The 18,383-nt window shown below is 41.4% G+C and overlaps 1 protein-coding gene across 8 annotated transcripts in view; it reads left to right on the forward strand.

Annotated features, from left to right (window-relative positions):
- Nucleotides 1-18,383, forward strand: part of ptprub (protein tyrosine phosphatase receptor type Ub) — a 353,002-nt gene that overhangs the window by 172,537 nt on the left and 162,082 nt on the right. For all 8 annotated transcript variants that reach the window (XM_036973945.1, XM_036973950.1, XM_036973953.1 and 5 more), the window contains exon 3: nt 10,588-10,859. In XM_036973945.1, the coding sequence (XP_036829840.1) occupies nt 10,588-10,859 (272 nt within the window). The remainder of the gene's footprint in view (nt 1-10,587; nt 10,860-18,383) is intronic.

Raw genomic sequence — 18,383 nt, forward strand, 5'->3', positions numbered from 1 at the left:
ATATTTCAAACTTTTTTAACAAATCAAAAACTGAAAAATTGGGCGTGCAAAATTATTCAGCCCCTTTACTTTCAGTGCAGCAAACTCTCTCCAGAAGTTCAGTGAGGATCTCTGAATGATCCAATGTTGACCTAAATGACTAATGATGATAAATACAATCCACCTGTGTGTAATCAAGTCTCCGTATAAATGCACCTGCACTGTGATAGTCTCAGAGGTCCGTTAAAAGCGCAGAGAGCATCATGAAGAACAAGGAACACACCAGGCAGGTCCGAGATACTGTTGTGAAGAAGTTTAAAGCCGGATTTGGATATAAAAATATTTCCCAAGCTTTAAACATCCCAAGGATGTGCAAGCGATAATATTGAAATGGAAGGAGTATCAGACCACTGCAAATCTACCAAGACCTGGCCGTCCCTCTAAACTTTCAGCTCATACAAGGAGAAGACTGATCAGAGATGCAGCCATGATCACTCTGGATGAACTGCAGAGATCTACAGCTGAGGTGGGAGACTCTGTCCATAGGACAACAATCAGTTGTATATTGCACAAATCTGGCCTTTATGGAAGAGTGGCAAGAAGAAAGCCATTTCTTAAAGATATCCATAAAAAGTGTCGTTTAAAGTTTGCCAAAAGCCACCTGGGAGACACACCAAACATGTGGAAGAAGGTGCTCTGGTCAGATGAAACCAAAATTGAACTTTTTGGCAACAATGCAAAACGTTATGTTTGGCGTAAAAGCAACACAGCTGAACACACCATCCCCACTCTCAAACATGGTGGTGGCAGCATCATGGTTTGGGCCTGCTTTTCTTCAGCAGGGACAGGGAAGATGGTTAAAATTGATGGGAAGATGGATGGAGCCAAATACAGGACCATTCTGGAAGAAAACCTGATGGAGTCTGCAAAAGACCTGAGACTGGGACGGAGATTTGTCTTCCAACAAGACAATGATCCAAAACATAAAGCAAAATCTACAATGGAATGGTTCAAAAATAAACATATCCAGGTGTTAGAATGGCCAAGTCAAAGTCCAGACCTGAATCCAATCGAGAATCTGTGGAAAGAACTGAAAACTGCTGTTCACAAATGCTCTCCATCCAACCTCACTGAGCTCGAGCTGTTTTGCAAGGAGGAATGGGAAAAAATGTCAGTCTCTCGATGTGCAAAACTGATAGAGACATACCCCAAGCGACTTACAGCTGTAATCGCAGCAAAAGGTGGCGCTACAAAGTATTAACTTAAGGGGGCTGAATAATTTTGCACGGACAATTTTTCAGTTTTTGATTTGTTAAAAAAGTTTGAAATATCCAATAAATGTCGTTCCACTTCATGATTGTGTCCCACTTGTTGTTGATTCTTCACAAAAAAATACAGTTTTACATCTTTATGTTTGAAGCCTGAAATGTGGCAAAAGGTCGCAAAGTTCAAGGGGGCCGAATACTTTCGCAAGGCACTGTATGGTTTCCAGTTTACATAGAGTCCCGTGAAGTTCTTTCAGGGCTGTCGAGGTATCTGCTTTGGGGGTATACACAGCTGTGACTATAATCAAAAATAATTATCTTTAAATATAATGCGGTCGGTTATTTGATTGTAAGAAATTCTAGGTCAGGTGAACAAAATGATTTGAGTTCCTGTATGTTGTTATGATTACACCATGAGTCTTTAATCATAAGGCATACACCCCCACCCTTCTTCTTACCGCGATGCGTTAAGAAACTGCGTCAAAATCCTGCGGCGACTGCGTTGTTTTGGGTTGGCCTCTGGGATAAGATCCCATGTCCAGGGTGGAGGTCCGAACAAAGGATTCACTTCGGGAAAGTCGTATTCCTAGTCGTAATGTTGGTACGTTGACGTCACTTTTATTTCCAATAGTTCTTCCCGGCTGTATGTAATAACACTTGAGATTTTCTGGGCTAACAATGTAAGAAACAATACATAAAAACAAATTACTGCATAGTTTCCTAAGGACCTGAAGTGAGGCGACCATCTCTGTCGGCGCCATCACCCTGTCAAGAGTTCCAAGTAACTCACTACTTCTAAAGAAATTCTTCACGCCGTGTGATAGGATTTCAAAGTAAATGGATAGCGCTCAAGGTTAGATTTGAACAGCATGTCCATCACTGAAGCATTCCCGTTTTCTAAAGTCCCCCCCAGGGTCAATCCTTAGACCTTTGCAACATCTTGAAGCGAGGTCAGTACTTGTTGTATGTCCATGTCCATCAACCTTTCTGAATGAGCTACACATGCAGCACATGCTGCCAGTGCTTTAACTCAATGAGAATCAAGGAACATTGTGCATCAGTTGAGACAGTGGACTGCACATTCCTCCCTTCCATCATTATTTCTCCATTCTCTCAATCTTGCTGTTCTTGTACTTGTAGTCCTGCCGGCAAGCTGTGCATTCACTTTCATGTCCCCCCTGAAACAGACGGGCATGGTGGAGAGTGTCAGGCAAAGCGCCATGGCTGAGAGATGGGCTCGCCCACCACCTCCCAAAATATCTCACCACAGTCAGAGATGACACAGTGACAAATTGACTAAAAGTTGAACCTTGCGTCGTCCAACTCATATGTTTCGAGACTCCTTTTAAGAGGATTTAATAAATATGACAGCATCCGGGACAATAGTGCCAATAGTTAACTGTTTGTAGAAGGTTTGTAGAAGGTTTGTTGAGAGTTTGATTGAATGAGCCTGTTATAGTGGTGTCAAAAGGTGATTTTTTTTGTTGCTGAATTAAGTTGAACTGAATTACATTGTATCGCATACATTTGTCTTTGCATATTTGATACCTCCAACTCTCTCATTGCATATTCAACACCTCCACATCGTCAAGGGAGGGTCAAAGGCAACCATATAAAATGGAGAACAATACGTGTCCCTACATAACATTAACTTGCAGAGACAACAGAAAGGAGAGGAGGAGATTTTGGTTGTACTAGACCACTCTCGGGCCTTTAGATGTAACGAGTACGCTGAGAGTCGGGAAGCAAGTACAGGAAGTGAGTGTTTTAATAAATAAAGTAAACAATAAACATGAAAGACAAACAAAGCACCGTCATTAAACAGAGTCAATAACACCTGAAGAAAGAACCAGGTGGAGTGACAGATATAGGGAAGATAGTCAAGGAGGTGATGCAGTCCAGGTGAGTGTCATGAGGCGCTGGTGCGCTTGACAATGGTGACAGGTGTGGGGGATAATCGGCAGCCTGATGACCTAGAGGCCGGAGAGGGAGTATACGTGACATTAGATATGTGGCCACATCACCCCTCTCTACCCCTCTAACATAGGTGGCCAAGGGGGGGCCATATCTATCACTTTTTATAATATATATTTTTTGGAAACTAAACCAAGGGAAGAAAGATTACTGGCCATTGGCCAGTGGTTTCTCCCATCTGCATGTCAAGAAGTAACTGGACTGTATGTTTTTTCTTCTTTTGTAATGCAGTGGGAAAATGTAGTATAGTATCACTCAATCAGGTTTTGTAATACACTTCATATTCACTGAGTTACTGGAGAGGGCTTACAAAAGATGTCTCTCTTTGTGGGGCATATTTAAGCAATAAGGCACGAGGAGGTGTGGTATATGTCTGAGAGTCACGTGTGTAACTCGCCCTCCGGCCCTATCCTCTCTTCCCTCGCTGCCCTCCCTCTTTCTGTCCCCTCTCCCATACTCTCTCTGTCTTTCTCCCTCCCACCGTCCATCCCAATGCGGATTGCACGGATACAGCCCTTAGCTGTGGTATATAGGCCGTATACCACAAACCCATGAGGTGTCTTATTGCTATTATAAACTGGTTACCAAAGTAATTAGAGCAGTAAAAATAAATGTTTTGTCATACCAATAGTATACGGTCTGAAATACCACGGCTGATAGCCAATCAGCATTCAGGGCTCGAACCACCCAGTTTATAAATATCAATAATATGCATGTAAACCTCTCATGGCTCAAAGTGGAGGAGAGATTGACTTCATCACTACTTGTTTTTGTAAGAAGTGTTGATGTGCTGGATGCACAAGGTGTCTGTTTAAGGTACAAGCACACAACTCTGACACCCATGCATACCTCACAAGACATGCCACCAAAGGTCTCTTCACAATCCCAAGTAAAGAACAGACTATGGGTCGTACACAGTACTACATACTAGAGCCATGGCTACATGGAACTCTATTCAATATCAGGTTACTGATGCAAGCAGTATAAAAAAAACATTTAAACACATAAAAATGCACATTGTGAAACAGCTGTAATGAGACCCACACAACGGCACATACACATAATAAGACACGCACTCTACACACATGTACACTTGGATTTTGCTTAATTATAGATACAATATCTCTCTTTGGCTGTCTGCCTTGGGGACCCTTAATAAAAACAAATACAAATACTGGAAGAAAGGAAAAACCCACACTCACTGAAGTGTTCCTTAAGTTTTGATGTCTTATTTTTTAGCAGCGTAGGTTAAAAAACTGAAGAAACTGTGTTTGGAGAACAACAGACATCCACCCATATGTATAGATGATAAGCTGTAGACCACACTATCTACCTAGAGAGTTTTCATCTGTATTTTTCGTAGCTGTCGACCTTCCATCACAGACCGATGCTGGCACTAAAACTGAGCTCAATGAGCTGTATACCGCCATAAGCCATAAGCAAACAGGAAAATGCCCATCCAGAGGCGGTGCTCCTAGTGCCGGGGACCAGAGGTGCAACCAGAGGAAAATAAATTATACACCACCTTTACTCCACACACAGACATTCGTACAAAGCTCTCCTTCGCCCTCCATTTGGAAAATCTGACCATAATTCTATCCTCCTGATTCCTGCATACAAGCAAAAATTAGAGCAGGAGTGCTTTGCTAGCACAGACTGGAATATGTTCTGGGATTCTTCCGATGGCATTGAGGAGTACACCACATCAGTCACTGGCTTTATCAATAAGAAGACATAGATTACAGACAACATTCACACTGAGCTAAAGGGTAGAACTTCCGCTTTCAAGGAGCGAGACACTAAACCAGAAGCTTATAATAAATTATGCTATGCCCTCTGATGAAGCATTAAACAGGCATAATGTCAATACAGGAATAAGATTGAATCCTACTACACCGGCTCCGGTGCTCGTCGGATGTGGCAGCACTTGCAAACTATTACAGACTACAAAAGGAAACGCAGCCTAGAGCTGCCCAGTGACACGAGCCTACCAGACAAGCTAAATTGCTTCTATTCTTGCTTCGAGGCAAGTAGCACTGAAACATGCATGAGAGCATCAGCTGTTCCATTACTATTGTATGATCACGCGCTCCACAGCCGATGTGAGTAATACCTTCAAACAGGTCCACATTCACAAAGCCACAGGGCCAGACGGATTACCAGGACATGTACTCCAAGCATACGCTGACCAACTGGCAAGTGTCTTGGTCAGCTTGGAGCACCAAGTCTAGATCCAAGATGCTTCGACCCCCAAGCCATAAGTCTCCTGAACAGTTAATGAAATGGCTACCCAGACTATTTGCATTGACGACCCCCCTCAATTACCTCGACACCGGTGCCCCTGCCCATTGACGTTGACTCTGTACCGGTACCCCCTGTATGTAACCCCACTATTGTTATTTATTGCTGCTCTTTAATTATGTGTTATTCTTATCTCTTACTTTTTTGTTGTTGTTGGTATTTTCTTAAAACTGCATTGTTGGTTAAGAGCTTGTAAGTAAGCATTCCACTGTATTCGGCGCATGTAACAAATAACATTGGATTTGATTTGGCTGTAAGGCAGACTGTCTAAGAGTAAGATGTGAACTTAAATAATGCAGAAAATGATTTATTGCGGTACACAGTAGTCTGAATTGGGGCAATAAGGACTCTACTCATATCCCACCAAAACGTTGACTGTTGTCGTAAGCTCATGGCTCAAATAAAGGTGGCTTCGAAAGTAATAGCTTCTTGCGTGGAATTTTGTGTCAGATTCACCTCACTTCATTGCAGACTATTTGTTAATGTTATTTGCCTTTCATGAAGACATTAGTTAAACAATTCTCTCTTTGGCTGTCTACGATTAACATTCACATTCTCTTTGCCTTAGATAAGAGTCAACTTCTCTGTAAGGCCTAGCTCCGCCAAGGCTGCAAATTCTGTTTGGTAGCTCGCAGAGTCCAATACAATTCTGAATGGAAAAACAGAGACCTTCGAGAACAAAGACAACAACCTTGATTATGTTGGTAAACAGGAAGGTCTCCTGGCATTGTTGTTGTAATCACGTTTGTGGGGACAGACTTGATGGAGGACAGATGCTAGGTGAGGGGGGAGGAGGTTGTGTTGTCCTAATTACAAGGGGCTTTGGGGTTTGAGTTCTGGGTCTTAGTGGACTCATGTTTCATCAGTAATTAGCCTCACCAACCTCAGCCTCACCTTGCTGCTGTAAATATCTAGACTGCTAGACTAGTCGTCCCTTTATTTCTAATGGCCATAGCAGGCTGATTAAATGCCTGTGTGTGTGTGTGTGTGTGTGCGTGCATCAGTGTGTTTGCACATCCATATTATTTAAAAACACCTAACTTTCTCCTCACTTTCTCTTGGTGAAACATTACTTTTCAACCTTGTGCGATATACTACTGTATTTAGAAAATCAAGAAATGTGAATTTGTGTGTAATATCTTATCATTGACACATTCATGCAAGTAGACAGTATTTTAACCACATAAAATATGCACCTAAGACAAACTGAAGTCTTATCATATTCCTGTTCAATTGTTTTCTCAGCCTTTCTTTCCTTAAAACTGGTCAAACTAATGATATTTGGACATTATGCACAGGACCAATATCCACTGTTTTGTAGTTATTGCGTTTTCTCCAAGGTCCCTACATTTTTTAAATAATTTAGAGGTCTTAAATAGATTACTATAGATTATTATTCATTCTATCAACAATGTAAGGCATTATTCTCGTGAGCTCTACTGCATTTAGAATTCTGGGACAACAATAATTATGACACAAGGAAGCTGCATGTATCTAACTATAGTTGACAAACAAATGGCCTACCAAATGTCGTCAATTATAATATGGCTTACTAAATGTCGGAAATTATAAGCAGAAAGTTGTCTAAATTTTGGGTGAAAGTAGCCAGTAGGCTATACGGTCCAGTATGGAGTATCAGCAAAATAAACTATTTGTAACGTCTGCTTCCAACACACACCCTCAAACACATATATCCCCTGAACGCAACTCACTTTCCAGCCTATCAAACACGTAGATCCCCTGAACGCAGCTCACTCTCCAGATCCCAATCACCTGAATTCTAATCACCTGTTCACACACCTGTATGTCATTATCACACACTATTTAGTTCAGTTCTTTCCACCCCATCACTGTGAGGTATTGTTTGTTTTGTGACACACGTCTTTCGGAGCTCTGTTTTTACCCGTGATTTACTTCTCCCGTGTATGGTAGTTTTTGACTGCTCACTAACGACGCCTTTTGCCTATTCCCTGCCTGTACTTCAGCCTATCGGATTTCCTGTTCTACTGATCTACCTATTGGCTGATCTGATTTTTGGACCCCCTGTGTATGACCTACTGCCTGCCCCTGGACCCAGCTACCTGCCTCCTCCTGTTGTCTTTCGCAATAAACACCTGCTGTGCCCTGCGCTTGAAACCAGCTCTCTGTCTCCCCTCGTGTTCATTACATTATTATGTAATTATGGTGGATAGAACTGCGCAGGTAGCCTACTTTTTGAAGTGATTTGTATTTATTATGGATTCCCATTAGCTGCTGCCAAGGCATTTTTGCTGGGGTCCAGCAAAAATAAAGAAGTTTTATACAATTTTAAAAACATTACAATACATTCAGACTGTGTGCCCTCAGGACACTACTCCACCACTACCACATATATACCGTCCAAAAGCCATGTGTACGTGTGTGTATAGTGCGTATGCTGTTGTGTGTGTTTGCGCCTATGTTCGTGTTGCTTCACAGTCCCCGTTGTTCCATAAGGTGTTTTTTTTAATCTGTTTTTTAAATCTAATTTTACTGCTTGCATGAGTTACTTGATGTGGAATAGAGTTACATGTAGTCATGGCTCTATTTAGTACTGTGCATCTTCCATAGTCGGTTTTTGACATGGGGACTGTGAAGAGACCAATGGTGGCATGTCTTGTGGGGTATGCATGGGTGTCTGAGCTGTGCGCCAGTTGTTCAAACAGACAGCTCAGTGCATTCACCATGTCAATACCTCTCATAAATACAAGAAGTGATGAAGTCAATCTCCCAACCGCTTTGAGCCAGGAGAGATTGTGATAGGTGAGAATTGTCTGTTAATTGAATGATTAGAATATTCCGCCCTGAAACATATAATTGTATGGAATTGATTAGAATGTATAAAATCATAATCAATAAATGTGTAGTCCTAGTCAGAATTAGGGTAAAACAATATGTCTTTATGGTATTTTAAACACAGACTGTCTGAGCTTGGTGTCGACCTGACTAGAGATTTGGGAGAGAATGGGGAGTACGTCTCAAGGACAAGGTCACTATCTCTGTCGGCTGGGTAGTGAGAAAGACAGTGTGTGCGTAGCTGGACATGTGTGTGCGTCTGTTTGTGTGCATGTGTGTGTGTGGGTATGTGTGTATGTGCGTCTGTTTGTGTGTGTGTGCATATGGCTGTGTGAATGTGTGGGCGTGAGTCAGTATAAAATGAATTATTTGTACTCTTGACTTTAGAACGTTCCGTGAATAAACCTTTTTGACTATTTTAGCTGTCTGTTTCATTCGACCAGGATCTTACAAATTCTGATTTGCAGACTGAGAGTAATATAATTAAATTGGGTGATGTACCTGGAGAACATAATTATCTTATCAGATTGACATGCATATCATTAATATTAGCTCTCTGTGTACATCCAAGGGCCAGCTGTGCTGCCCTGTTCTGAACCAATTGCAATTTTCCTACGTCCTTTTTTTGTGGCACCTGACCACACGACTGAACAGTAGTCTAGGTTGTGACAAAACTACGGTCTGTAGGACCTGCATTGTTGACAGTGATGTCAAGAAGGTAGAGCAGCGCCTTGTCATAGACATACTTCTCCCCATCTTAGCTACTGTTGTATCAATATGTTTTGACCATGACAGTTTACAATCCAGGGTAACTCCAAGCAGTTTAGTCACCTCAACTTGCTCAATTTCTACATAATTTATTACAATATTTAGTCAAGGTTTAGAGTTTAGTGAATGATTTGTCCCAATACTTTTCGTTTCAGAAATATTTAAGACTAACTTATTCCTTGAAACTAACTGCAACTCTCTGTTATAGTTGCAGTCATTTTAGTTTTTTCCATCCATGTTGTCAGACCCCGGTGGCTTGTCATTGTTGATAGACAACAATAGTTTTTTCACCTCTTCCACACTCACTTTATAGAATTTAAAATGACAATGCTTGTCTTTTATAATTTGTTCAATTTATATGTGTAGTGTCAGCATTTGTTGCTGGCATGTTATGCCTAAATTTGCTAATCTTGCCTATGAAAAAATCATTAAAGTACTTTCAAATTCCAATTTTATTTGTCACATACACATGGTTAGCAGATGCTAATGCGAGTGTAGCGAAATGCTTGTGCTTCTAGTTCCGACCACGCAGTATCAGTTGGTTTTGTGATGAATGAGCAGTCTGTTTCAATGAATGATGGAGCTGAGTTTGCCTTTTTCCCCAGAATTTCATTAAAGGTGCTCCAAAGCTTTTTACAATAATTCTTATGTAATTTATCTTAGTTTCATAGAGTAGTTTCTTCTTTTTATTCAGTTTAGTCACATGATTTCTCAATTAGAAATACGTTTGCCAATCAGTTGTGCAGCCAGACTTATTTGCCATTCCTTTTGCCTCATCATTCTCAACCATACACGTTTTCAGTTTGTTTGACAATTAGATGATACAATACCCATTATATGCAAAACTTAGCCTGCAAAAAACAACAGTAAATGGGACAAGATGTTTAAAAGCAGCAGTATCCTGTCTAAGATCAGCATATCCCAGGCATCTTATCCAGGTTTCTCATAACCGTGATATATGCTTTTTCAGGTTATTGTTAACAGGATATGATGTTTATATGTGTCAACTCAAAAACAGAATACTTGAGTATCCCAAATAATAATTGGATATTGGTGGGCATGTAAACGTTGTCAATGAGGCTAGCATCTGGAGAGAGGTTACTCAGATTAGGAGGGATATGTCATTGAGATCTTTAGTGCTTCTGTTCTATCATTAGCAGAAATGTGAATGATTCCTTTCTAAAAATGGGTTACATTATTTATTTACTCTAGTTACATTATTTGGCCAAAATGAATGACACAGTACATATAAACACATTCAGGATAACTTACATGGCTTACAATTACATTTCAAAACACTGTATCATAACCCAAAGGGAACCTGAGGGATGAGTCAGGTTAATCAGTTCATGTACCCACCAATGGCGAACACAAATGCAAAAACATTTTTTTCTTCTTGTCGCTGAGGTCGGGGTCATGGCATTACAGCATGCATTATCTCTGACCCTTGTGTGACATTACCCTTGTTTCTGTCTCATCCCTCCAGGTTCCTATATGCTGGTGAACTCTTCCCAGCATGCTGCAGGGCATCGTGCCCAGCTCCTGCTGCAGACGCTGAGTGAAAACGACACACACTGCGTCCAGTTCAGCTACTTCCTGTACAGCCGCGATGGCCACAGTCCTGGGGCACTGCGGGCGTACGTTCGGGTCAACGGCGGCCCGCTGGGTAGCCCAGTATGGAACACGTCGGGGTCCCACGGACGACAGTGGCACCAAGTGGAGCTGGCTGTCAGCACCTTCTGGCCCAATGAGTACCAGGTAAATCCCTCGCAGTGGCATCACTTCACTGCTACTTTCAGTCGTTACGCAGCATGCTTACATTTTTCCACTGTGTCATAGTAGTGGCTAGAATCGAACAGGCTCATTCTGATTCCATTGACTTCATGTATGATGTTAATGCAATCCGTATAAGGCTTTATTTAAGGCCTAGTGAAGGTGTTAGTTATTCAGACACATATACAGCATAAGGGTAACCAGCCAATAGATAAGCCTGATCATCCAGGACTGTGTGTGTTAACTTCACTGTTCTCCAACAGTGAGATACTGTACGCCACAGGGAGACCTTGTTAATCACATGCAAAGCTAGCTTAGTTTAATATCATTGCTCCCTTGGTAAATGTAGGCTAGGTTAGTGCTAAAAGGCCTTAACTGGTTTCTCTGTGGCCAGGCTTGTTACAGTTTAACCTACTGAGACTGTCTCTGCTAACTGTACATCAGCCATTGGAATACACAACACAACTTCACTCAATCAGTGGCAGGTCATTACCCACTCAGACCCAAATTGATTGGCAGCCACTGTGGGTACCTGGGCGCTTTCTATTGGTCTCCGGATTGGCGTGACCGGGCCACAAATTACATTTATATTTTCTGCAAACTCTGCGGAGCTGTCAAAATGCAATTAAGGTGAGTAGTGTGTGATGTTTTGAGAACTGTCATTCCCTTCGACTTAATTAACTTCCATGCGGTTCTGCAGGATCTGACCTTCAAGTGTAAATAATAGTCCAGCTTTGTACAAACATGAGCCAAAGGTAGGATGACACTGTGGAATTATCACTGTATGGCCTGACAATGAGGGGTATTTAAGCTCGACGCACACAACACAACACACAAAGGTGTCAAAGCGTGTGGGTGGGTAGGGGGCCAGGTGAAAAATGACTTTGACAATATCTGACAAACGCAAAGTCATCTCAGTAAATATATCACTACGTGAGAGGATTGCAAGCCAATCACACCACCCTCAGACCAGCTCTCACATCAATGCCCTCTTTAGCAGAGCAGTTCGTCATTAACGACCATTAATGTGGCCATGGCAGTTTCCTATAGCAGAAACACCAGGGGTGAACAGCATTCCTCTGGCCTATTTTTGATGTGTCTTAATTGGCTTCCTTTGCAACACTCCTCTTCCTTCTAATTCTAACTGTGTCCTCCTCTCTGCCCTCTGTCTTGGTGCATGCTGCTTCACAGCTTCTTAAGGAGCCCAGTGATGGCTCATGTGTGAGTTAGCATCACACCAGGGCTACCGAGGATAGGCATCACAGGAGAAGGAAGGAATAATGGGCATATGAGGAGGATGAGTCTGAATGACTGGTTGCAGCAACAACCTGTTAAGAAACTGTTTCAACTGTAGGCTGCGATCATCCATCTCAAAATGACGATACTGTGATGTTATTTATCCAGAATAATCAATCTTCTAGTTTTTGGCAAAAAAAATTAATTAATGAACTGATCGGTACATGAACCTTATGTCTGACCATGACAAGTAATAGTGTAGCAGCAGTGAAGAAATACATCTCAAATGAAACACTAAAACAGTGTTTCCGCTTTTGAGTCCCTTCTCTGCAAAAAATAATGATGGCCCCTTTCTGCAGTAACATCAGCAGTCATGCCGATGAAAACGGATAAATAAACTACAAACAATGCTGGAGAGAGTCAAGCGGAGTGGAGTTGAACATGACTCGATCTGACCCAGCACGCCTCTCTCACTCTCTGTATTCACCAAGGAGCTCTTAGCTGTAAAGCATGTTAGCTGCAACCCGTGTCACTTTAAATATTAACTGACTTTGGTTACAGGAGCCCTGCAGCAAGCTGGATGGAATCTCTTTGGATTTGAAGTGATAGGTCATCAGATTTGCTCTGTCGCCAGAGAGTCAGGGTCTACTCTTGAAGAATGGATTGAGAGAATAATGTTCCTGGGTCATGCCTATCATGCCAGTAAACCCAATGCACAGCAAATTGACCTATGAAGTCTTAAAATATCACTGCCTTAAATCTTTCAAGGCATTCCTAGATTTTACTTTCCCTTCGATGCTGCTATCACAACACTGTAGTTGATTAAAAATATATATTTGTAATGAATGGATTAAAGACAAAAACAAATCCCAGTAACTTTATGACAATTACATATTCTCAGGGGCTGTTTAATCATGATCCTTGAACGTAGGAGGAAAGAGAGCTCTTTTATAGCACACATTCTCAATGTTTGTCTGTAAAATAAAATATTGTTTAAAGCGTGGAATGTAATAAAAAAAGACAAGTCTGTTCCATTCTCTGTAAATCAACAGAGCCAACGATAGTAGATTAACATACTCAAAAGCCACATAAATTCTCCCTAATCATTTGTCAGCCTAGTAATCTATCTGCAATACAATTCCCTCCCTGCTTTCCTTTTCCTTGTTCACAACTTTTTGAAGGCTTCATGTTTCTATCTAGTGTATGTCTCGCCATTTTTGTTGCCTAACCTGAGACAACAACACAGTGTTGGTTGTGATAAGATTAAGCTTTGATATTTATATCACTCTGGTGATAGGTGCTAAGCCACTTCACTTCCTCCTGTTGCTGTTGTGTCCCCTAACATCAAGAGAGGGTTGGGTGGGGCAAGTGGAAAATGGAAGACGGAGAGTGTGAGATCACTTTAGAATATATTTGATTTGAGATCCTTCCCATCTGCCGTGCTCAGCCATATATTTCTTCCTCTTACTGGTGGAGGTGTCTGCGATAGCTGGAACCTTGTTATCAAGTATTAAAGATGTTATCGGCCCACCAAGTCTGCCAACTAGATCTGGAGCTGTGCTCTCCCTCAGCTTCTTCCCTCTCTTCACAATTTTCCCTTCTCTCCCATGGTGTGTTTTCTCTCACTGTGCTCCCCCTCGTCTTCTTTTTCAGTGTGACAAATACTGTCTCAAGTTGCAGACCTTTTCTGACAGCCTGGTCTCTTAGGCTAGAAGTAACATAGTAAATGTAAATCCGGAACTAGTATGATATGTGCCTCGTTTCAGGAAACTAGGTGTATGTCTCGCATCACTACTTCACAGGAGAGCCATTTGAGCGTACATTTTTGAATTTTTATCAAAATGCTTTTTTTGTTGCAGAAATGCCTTCTGGAACATGTGAACTTTTATGTGCCTTAAAAACAAACTTTTATGCCATCTGTAAATACTAATAAAATTGTTAAATTACTAGCCTAGTTGGTTTAGCCATGGAAAAAGTCAGGAACCTTCCCTCTAGACAGCCATCCCCTCCTGCGCCACTCGGAATGGCGCCAGAGGGGATGGCTGCCATTTTATGGGCTCTTAACCGTGCTATTTTAGTTTTTTTCACATTGTTTGTAAATGATCTTGTACATAATGTTGCTGCTACCATCTCCTATGCCCTAAGAGCTTCTGGACATCAGAACAGCGATTACTCACCTTGAAGAGGACAAATCATTTTCTTTAATGAGGCGGACAAGAGGGATTTACTCCAGACACCGGAACAGGCCCTCATCCACGTCATTCGCAGAGAGAAAGAGACGGAGGTATCGTGGAAGGAGATCGGGGTGCTTTGTGAGGATCTGGTCGACGAGTGGCTAATCTGCCTTTGCCATCGGTACTATTGGCCAACGTACAATGGCTGGATAATAAAGTGGACGAACTACAAGCACATACAGTTGAAGTCGGAAGTTTACATACACTTAGGTTGTAGTCATTCAAACTCAATTTCAACCACTCCACAATTGCCTTGTTAACAAACTATAGTTTTGGGAAGTCGGTTAGGACATCTACTTTGTGACTGACACAAGTAATTTTTCCAACATTTGTTTACAGACAGATTATTTATCGAATAATTCACTGTATCAAAATGTCAATGGGTCAGAAGTTTACATACACTAAAATGACTGTGCCTTTAAATAGTTTGGAAAATTCCAGAAAATTATTAATTAATTAATTAATTAATTAATTAATTAATTAATTTGAGTCAATTGGAGGTGTACCTGTGGATGTATTTCAAGACCTACCTTCAAACTCAGTGCCTCTTTGCTTGACATCATGGGAAAATCAAAAGAAATCAGCCAAGACCTCAGAAAAACAGTTGTAGACCTCCACAAGTCTGTTTCATCCTTGGGAGCAATTTCCAAATGCCTGAAGCTACAATGTTCATCTGTACAAACAATATTACGTAAGTATAAACACCATGGGACCTACCGCTCAGGAAGGAGATGCGTTCTGTCTCCTAGAGATTAACGTACTTTGGTGCGAAAAGTGCAAATCAATCGCAGAAGAACAGCATAGGACCTTGTGAAGATGCTGGAGGAAACCGGTACAAAAGTATCTATATCCAAAGTAAAACAAGTCCTATATCGACATAACCTGAAAGGCCGCTCAGCAAGGAAGAAGCCACTGCTCCAAAACCGCCATAAAAAAAGCCAGACTACAGTTTGCAACTGCACATGGGGACAAAGATTGAACTTTTTGGAGAAATGTCCTTTGGTCTGATGAAACAAAAATAGAACTGTTAGGCCATAATGACCATCGTTATGTTTGGAGGAAAAAGGGGGAGTCTTGCAAGCCGTAGAATACCTTCCCAACCATGAAGCACAGGGGTGGCAGCATCATGTTGTGGGGTTGCTTTCTGCAGGAAAGACTGGCGCTCTTCACAAAATAGATAGTAGTTACACCAGCTCTGTCAGGAGGAATAGGCTAAAATTCACCCAACTTATTGTGGGAAGCTAGTGGAAGGCTACCTGAAACATTTGACCTAAGTTAAACAATTTAAAGGCAATATCTATCAAATACTAATTGAGTGTATGTAAACTTCTGACCCACTGGGAATATAATGACTGAAATATAAGCTGAAATAAATCATTCCCTCTGCTATTATTCTGACATTTCACATTCTTAATGTATAGTGGTGAACCTAACTGACCTAAGACAGGGAATTTTTACTCTGAGTTGAAATGTATTTGGCTAAGGTGTATGTAAACTTCCAACTTCGGGGCCTCCCGGGTGGCGCAGTGGTCTTGTGCCACCAGAGACCCTGGGTTCACGCCCAGGCTCTGTCGCAAGCCGGCCGCGACCAGAATGTCCATGCGGTGACGCACAATTGGCCTAGCGTCGTCCACTGTCCATTCACCTGAGCTCAGACTTTATTCTTCTTACACACGTCTTGAATTAAACCTATGTTTTCGGGCTCAATACTTCTGGGACAACAGTCTGGATATTGGAAAATCAACCATAGTCATGCATTTTTCACCTACACTACATGTCTAACAAAAGTCTCCACTGTGCAAGTAACCATTTCAATAGAATGTTCATTATGTCACTGCGACAACTGTCGATACACGTAGCTGGTAAATTCGCTCTGGCTATCTACTCGAACTTCAGAGCACTCTCGTCTGAGTGTGCCAGAGCGCAGAATAACTGACGAATTTACGAACGCTGAACACCCGTTGAATTGGGCCGGTGTCAGTAAACTTTGGCAAAATAACATAATTCAATTGTTGCCAGCAGCACAGTTACAGTCACCAACGGTCTGTATAACATAAAAACAGCCTAACCAGCTCTACTAGGGCGAGTAAAATAGTCCGAGTGAGCTGTTCTCTCATGTGTCTGGAAGTAGCTAGCAAGCTAGCCAACATTATCCAGTTAACTTAGCAGCTTGACTGCTGTTGTTAGGTCAGAACGCTCGGATCAACCCTACTCCTCGGCCAGATTTGTCCAGTGTATTCTCTGAATGCTCGGAGAGCGAAATGCTCTCTCTGTTCGTAAATTCAATCTGACAACATTCTGAGTTTACAAACGCGCAGGGCGCATCTGGTACTCCATATTGAATTTACGAATACACCCGTAGTATAAACCAGCCTTTAGTCTTGAAATCTTTGGTTTTATAGTACATGGCCTCACATGTGAATCCTTAAAGGGATGGGCGGGGCTAAGGCCTAAGATGGTGTGAACAATGCTGAATTAGTGTAGACAAAGAAGAGCTCTGCAGTAGGTTTACCAAAACATTCAAGGGCCATTTTCTCAAACGTGAGGAACCTGTTATGGATGATGCGAATTTTCGCAGCTTTTTGTAAAAAATTGTGCAACATTTCAAAGTCCTGCTACTCATGCCAGGAATATAGTATATGCATATGATAAGTATGTGTGTATAGAAAACACTCTGAAGTCTCTAAAACTGGTTAAATCGGATCTGTGGCTATAACAGAACGTGTTTAGGAGTAAAAATCCCTGGTAAAACTGTTAACCAAAAACACAAAAAAAATATTCGTCCGCCATTCAATGTATTGTTTAAGGCGACCTAAAATAAATGAGGATCCCCTGTAAACGCCTACAGCTTCCTTACGATGTCGCCATTGCTGTCAATTTCTGACTCATGTATCCTTGGTTACAACACGAATAGACCCCTCCTTTCTTGAGGCGCACCACAGTATGTTGTGAAACTGAAAAAATGGACGATGATTTCCAGACTTGCTGCTATCGAATACAGATCGCCCCGTGATCAATTTGATACATCATTAACGTTTATTAATACCTAAAGTTGGTTTAGAAAAGTCGTTTGAAGTGATTTGTAAAAGTTTATTGGCGACTTTTGTAATTTTAAAAAGTGACGTCTTGTTGCGTCTTGTAAATGTGCTTTTTGCAGCATCAGACTGGCCTTCAGCCAGGATTTAATCGGGAAAAAGACCCAATTGTGATGTTTATGGGACATATAGGAGTGCCAACAAAAAAGCTTGTCCAAGGTAATGAATGTTTTATATTTTATTTCTGTGTTTTGGGTAGCGCCGGCTACCGCAAAATCTGTTGTTTACGTGTCGTGCTGGTATTTTGGGGGGGTGCATGCTATCAGATAATAGCTTCTCATGCTTTCGCCGAAAAGCATTTTACAAATCTGACTTGGTGGCTAGATTCACAACGAGTGTAGCTTTAATTCAGTACCTTGCATGTGTATTTTTATGAAAGTTTGAGATTTATCGAGTACTATACTCGAGTACTATAGGTGGCGCTCTGAAATTTCCGCTGAGCTGTCCCTGTGCAGGGACCACCTCCGTAAGAAGTTAAAAGTTCATCAACTTTCAAAGCAGATTACTTTCCCATTGTTCCTCAACTGTATTGTATGGTATACCATTTTCTAGCTCTGAGTCTCTACTTTTATCCAATGAAAAACACAATTTGAAATTTTGCTACATAAGACCGAATCGAGCCAGTTGGTCACATAAGTTACATTTGATATGGTTACATAAGACAGAAAGTTATTTAACTTGTTATGGCTGCAGGATCCCCATTAGCTACTGCACATGCAGCAGCTACTCTTCCTGGGGTCCACATAAAATGTACAAATACACGACAAAGTACAGAACAGTAATAGACAAAAACAACATAAGATATTACATTAAATGTTAAATCATAAATACAAATATAATTACAACAATTACAGCTGTGAGTATTTTTGGGTAAGTCTCGCAGAGCTTTCCACACCTGGATTGTGCAACATTTGCCCATTTCTTTTTTTCAAAATTCTACAAGC

The sequence above is a fragment of the Oncorhynchus mykiss genome, chromosome 3 (genome assembly GCF_013265735.2).
Source record: "Oncorhynchus mykiss isolate Arlee chromosome 3, USDA_OmykA_1.1, whole genome shotgun sequence".
NCBI lineage: Eukaryota > Metazoa > Chordata > Actinopteri > Salmoniformes > Salmonidae > Oncorhynchus > Oncorhynchus mykiss.